The sequence below is a fragment of the Dendrobium catenatum genome, unplaced genomic scaffold, assembly GCF_001605985.2.
Source record: "Dendrobium catenatum unplaced genomic scaffold, ASM160598v2 fragScaff_scaffold_1236, whole genome shotgun sequence".
In the NCBI taxonomy this organism is placed as follows: domain Eukaryota; kingdom Viridiplantae; phylum Streptophyta; class Magnoliopsida; order Asparagales; family Orchidaceae; genus Dendrobium; species Dendrobium catenatum.
This window is the reverse complement of record NW_021319698.1, coordinates 55503-61445: the sequence shown is the minus strand read 5'-3', so window position 1 is coordinate 61445 and position 5943 is coordinate 55503. Positions and strand designations below refer to the sequence as shown.

At 41.4% G+C, this 5943-nt stretch overlaps 1 protein-coding gene across 1 annotated transcript in view; it reads right to left on the bottom strand.

Annotated features, from left to right (window-relative positions):
- Positions 1–3259: 3259 nt before the first annotated feature.
- The window catches only part of LOC110093773 (multicopper oxidase LPR2), a 5718-nt gene continuing 3034 nt past the window's right edge, over positions 3260–5943 (bottom strand). The window contains exons 2-3 of the mRNA XM_020818757.2: positions 3633–5096; positions 3260–3549 (exon numbers count right to left, since the gene is read on the bottom strand). Coding sequence (XP_020674416.1) covers positions 3496–3549; positions 3633–5096 — 1518 coding nt within the window. The 3' untranslated portion in view covers positions 3260–3495. The remainder of the gene's footprint in view (positions 3550–3632; positions 5097–5943) is intronic.

Genomic DNA, 5943 nt, shown 5'->3' with positions numbered 1-5943 from the left:
CCCTAACTGAAGTAATCCTTCTGTTACGAATCTGATTTTAGGGAATATAATTATGATGATAGCAAACATATCTATTTTTTTATGACTGCCTTGCATACTAACATTTTAGATCCACAAGATCAAATTATAAATCTAAATAGCACAGGATTGGGTAGATTAGGACCGAGTCAGCTTGTAATGTGCGTCAGGTATCTTTTACCTTTTATTGAATCCATTATAACAATATGGGCCCTGATGCTAAGTAAACTTACACACATATACTTGAGGGAAAATTTATAACTATTTGATTAGAGTTTTCTATTTTTTGATCACATCATCCGGGACGATCCAAAAATTGTCCTAGATGATCAGTTAAAAATATAAACCCTAATTAGGGCATCCTAGTTAAGGCAATCGTCATTAAGTGAATCGTCCTAGATAATATTAGCATCGTCCGGGATGATAGGCTCAAATAAGAAATAATCAGCCACCATATCTATTTAGGCATGTTTTATTTTTGAACATCATCCTGGACAATGCAGTGCAATTATACCTAAATTAATCTAGTAATTAAGGAAAATAATTAATGTTTAATTGTTCAATCATATCATCCTAAACGATCGCATGATCATTTGGGATGATCTGTTAACAAACCTTAGTTCTTCCTGGATGATGTATAATCAGCTTGGTTCCATTCAGGGCAATGCTTTGGACAATATGTATTGAATTAAACTAATCATCCTGGATGATTAAGAGATTGGCCTGGATGATCAATTTATTTTTTCATCACCCAGACATCCATTCCGGGCGATGTTCTGGATGATATTGGTTTTTTTATACTAATCGACCCAAACATTTATGAGATCGTCCTGAACGATTTAGTTATTTTTCCATCATCCAAACATCCATCCAGGGCAATGGTCTGGATGATATTAGATGACTTGAACTAATCATATAGGATGATATCCTATCATTCTGGATGATATCCTATTGTCATGGATGATCTGAATAAAGTATTCTTCTAATAATCCAAACTATTCCAAATCGTCCTGACTAATTGAACTAAATTTGTACTGATCGTACAGAACGGTCGGCTGATAATCCTAGATAATAATGTCAATTTGTTACAATTAAGAATAACTCTGAAGCTCTTCTATATAGACCTCTTGTTTTACCCAAGAGTGTATCTTTGCTGCTGTCCTAACCTGAGGGAGCCAAGAGGAGAGGGAGAGTAAGAGAGAGAGAGAGAGAGAGAGAGAGAGAGAGAGAGAGAGGATCTTGTGAGGGGGAGTTTGTGAGGGGTTTCAGAAAGGTTGCTCCAAGTAAGGGTCTGAGCGTCTTCTCCGTTCGTCGTTCCTAGTTCCTTGGAGGTTCGAGAGAGGTCTACTTTAGCAACTAATCAAGGTTCTATGTCTGCTTCTAGAGAAAGCAAAAGGAGTTGGTTTCTCTGCCTGCTTTAGGAGGAAGCAAAAGGAGTTGGATTCTTTGCCTACTTTAGGAGGAAGTAAAAGGAGTTGGGTTATCTGCCTCATTGGGGTCAGTAGAAAGGAGCTTTTATACGAGCTTCTCCGCCTTGCTATGGGGGAAAAAGGAGAGACACCGAGTTTAGCGCAATACCTAAATGAGAGGCTCCAGGGAGTGGATGTAGGTCAAGTTGACTGAATAACTATAAAATATGGTGTATTCTTTCTTATTATTCTTCTGCATTTAATTTCCACACTTCTTTACTCTAGTGATGAATTTTGGTTTGGTTGTGTTTGTATTTTTATTTGGAGAAATTTTTTAAATACCAATTCACCCATCATCTTAGTTAGCCTCGGGACTAGTTCAAAAGGGCCTAACATCTTTGACAAACTTTCAAGTGGTATCAGAGCGAGATTTATAAAAATGAATTTTTGAAAACTTTTAAATTTTGATCAATGGCTAAGTTATCGTAATACTGTAGAAGGGTATTCTATTACCCGACCACCTTTGTTTGATAACATTTCTTTTGATTTTTGGAAAACTTGCATGTCTATGTTTTTGCAATCGATTGATTATCGCATGTAGATGCTTGTTAAGGATGGTTATTCACCTCCGTCTCATGAAATTAATGGCAGCCAACCGACTGCGGTTAAGCCAATGCCAGCTAACCGACTGCGGTCGGCTCCGATAAGCCCAAGCAGCATGGCCACGTCAGCCCCGCCCGGGCACCGGTGGTGCAAGACGGGCCGGAGCATCGGCCAGGTGAGCCGCGGCAAGGGCCAGGCAGGCCAGAGCGCATAGGGCGGTGCGGGCGGCTCCGTCGACGGCGGTGGCGATTTTCAACTGCGACTGGCTACTAGACCATCCCAACTTGATTTCGAGCCCAATTTTTGGCCCAAAAAGGTTAAATCGAATTTTTTTGGGGTCTGCGGAGCCATTATTCGACATTCCAGACTCAATTTTTATACTTTTAAGGCCTTTCAGGACCTATATGCCCAAATTTAACTTATTTCAAGTTTTCAAATCACACAAAAAAATTCCCCAATAGCTACAAACATATTTTCAGACTTCTAGAGCTTTAATGTCCGAAAATAGAAGGAAAGCTTATACATCATCAAAAAATTATCTTGATCGTGCATGAATCTCGAGGCAAAATAAAATTGGAAACTTCTTAAATTAAAATTGGGATCATTCGAACTCAGATTTCAGTAAACTTATAGTTAAACTGAATGTCTCAAAAAATGTAAACACAATGATATAAAATTTGTCTTTTAATGTTCAAAATCCTATAAAGACAATGACAGAAGACAATTATGAGACTTCTCTCGAGTGACAAGTTTGTATGGTAAAATTTATCAGGAAAATCCTAGCTAGTGTCTTTCTTTCTAGGCTCAAGCTTGTTTCAATTAATCTATCTTTTTCTCTCTTCATTTGTTCATTATATTTTATCTTTTAGCATGTTAGAATCTTGAGAGTACGATATTGATATTATCCATAGAAAAATTTAAATTCAACATTGTGAAAGTTAAACATCATCAATAGACTACATCCTCACCAGCCTAGCTTGGCTTAACCCTCTGTCAAATGCCACATGCCCTACACCCATTAACCGCATTATCAAGGCTACAAAACACACCAGCTTAGGAAGAAGCTTCTTATTTGTCAATGCCCTTTAAAAAATGAACAAGTTATATTCTGATTAACATAAAAAAAAAGAAGCTGATCAAGGCTTTGTTTAACACGAATTTCTTATTATTTCTTAAAAAAAAAATTTAATACTAAAAAATAGGAAGAAAATCATTCCAAATAAAACCTGTGACCAATACATTATTTATTTCTTCTTATCGAATAAATTTTCATTTCTAGTATTGAAGAGAATTGAATTACAACCACCCAATAAAATTGTACCAATCTTATCTTCTTACAAACCTTTTTATCACCCGGAAAAACACATTCCAGTCGCCCGTTTTATTCTCTTTTTTATTTCTTATCTAAAACCATATTTATTCTGCTGAGGCTGAGCATCTTCGTAGTTAAAAAATTATTTCCCATTCAATTCAAAAGCTTCAACGGTCTCATCATCATATTATCTTCGTGATCCAATATCTGCCATCCAAATACAAATAAAAAAAAAAATCCAATAGTTTCATAGTAAAATCATAGTACAGGAAGGGGAGGAGGCTGCTTACATGGCAGTGGTAGACGTAACCCGGCTCGGCGGCGGCGTCGAACAGGTAAGGCTTCTCGGACCGCAGCATCGCGAACCGGACCAGAATCCGGGTCACGAAGCCGGGCTGCATCTTGAACACATTCTTCCACCCCTTCTCGTGGGCCGGAACCGGGTCGGTCCGCCCTTTCGCGTGGTCCTTCAGACGACACTTGTCCACGTCGTTGATTCTCATCATGCAATCCTTCAACTTCTCAACCTCAACCAGCTCACGCTGCTCCAGCACCACGAACAATCCCAGATGTATGTGAAGCGGGTGGTTATCGTCCGTCAAGTTGATCACGTGCCACACCTCACTGGTTCCTGAGCGCGGCGTTTCTGTCACCGGCGCGTCGTACGGCTTACCGTTGATGTACAAATGGGTCGGCTCACCCGTCGCACTCTCATACTCGAACATCGCAATGTACCGCGTCGCCGCTGCTCGGTGCTCCGGCGTAGGAGGCGGCGGCGGGGGCAGCAGCCGCTTTGGCACGTGCGACGGGTCTTGATGATTCTTGTTGCCGGGGTAAATAATGAATTTCATCACCTTTCTGCTGAATTCGTCCGGCTGGTCTCCGGTGGGGAATGGGTAGGACGCGTCATTGAGGAGGATGAAGGACTGGCTGGGAGAATCTGCGAAATTGACGATAACGTCGGCGATTTCGGAGGGGCCGAGGAGAAATTTTCGGGAAGGGACGGGGCGGGAGAGGTAGACGGAGTCGGATGAAATGTGTAGGAATGTGAGGGAATTGGAGAAGAAGAGGCGGTAGAAGCGGGCATTGCTTGCGTTAATGATGCGGAAACGGTAGCGGCGAGGGCGGACGCGGAGAAAAGGCCAGGCCTTGCCGTTGACAATAAGGGCATCGCCGAAGTACTCTGGCTGCCATTGGGGATGGATGGAGGGGTTGTTGCCGGTGGAGTTGATGAAGAGGGAGCCGTCGGAGAGGAAGCTGCGGTCGAAGAGGATGAGGTGGCGGTCGAACTCGGGGCCATGGGGGAGGCGGAGGGGGGATTCGAGGGCAGGGGAGCGGAGGGTGTAGGCGCCGAGGAGGCCGGCGAGGATGTTGACGCGGGTAAGACCGATGGCGTGGTCGTGGTACCAGAGATTGCCGGGGTCTTGGAGATTGGGGTAGGAGGAGGTGGGGGAGGAGAAGGAGGGGCCGACGTAGGAGAGGTTGGAGGTGAACCAGGCGTGTGAGTGGCCGTCGCTGGTGGGAGGGTGGACGCCGCCGTGAAGGTGGACGACGGTGGGGACGCCGGAGGGGGCGGATGGGATGGGGATGGTGGGGTCCCAAGATAGGATATGGCGGGACGGGAGGTGGTTTTCCCAAGTTATGTGGGTGGGAATGCCCTGCAAAGCTTCGATGGTTGGGCCGGGAACGGTGGCGGCGGCCCGGGAGGTGCCGTAGGCGTAGACACGGGTTGCGGGAAGGTCCCGGTGGAATTTCTGCGGTTTAGATTTTCTAATATATTAATTTGATGAAAAATAGAAAAATATTAATAATAAGATTTATCCAACACATGAGATTTGATAAACATTGGCTTCAACTGAAAATAAAGATTCTCCAAGCAAATATCTAAATATCACATTTATAAGAACTCCTATAAACTTTTTTCATCAAAATCCATAAATCTAATTAAAATTACATAGTGGTTGAGCCCTCCATTGTTTAAACTCTTGTTGGAATCATAACCTGATAAGTTTGATAATGAATGATTTGGAGGCATAAAAATAGGATTCCTATTGTTGCTCAAGTGATTTCACTAACAACTCCAGTCAAAAATTAGATTTTGTTTGGGATGATTTTCTTCCAGCTTCTTAAAACATTTTTTTTTAATACAAATTAAAATTTTTATATTAAAAAAAATACTTTAAGAACGAGAAAGAAAGTCGTCCCAAACAAAATCTTAGATGAGGGCATTAGCTTCCAAATGTTGTCATCAAAGAGAATAAAGAAGGTAGGATGCCAGAAGGCTTTTCAATGCATTTTGTTTTATAATTCCTCACATGTATGCGAGAAGGCAGGTGATCCTGGTTAATAAGTATTTGATTGAATGGACTAAAACATACATATAAGTCTGACAAACTATAATTCATTAAACAAACATAAAGCTGAGAATGACAACTTGTTTTATAATTCCTCACATGTATGCGAGAAGGCAGGTGATCCTGGTTAATAAGTATTTGATTGAATGGACTAAGACATACATATAAGTCTGACAAACTATAATTCATTAAACAAACATAAAGCTGAGAATAACAACTTTTTAAATTAAAATTTTAATTCATCAAA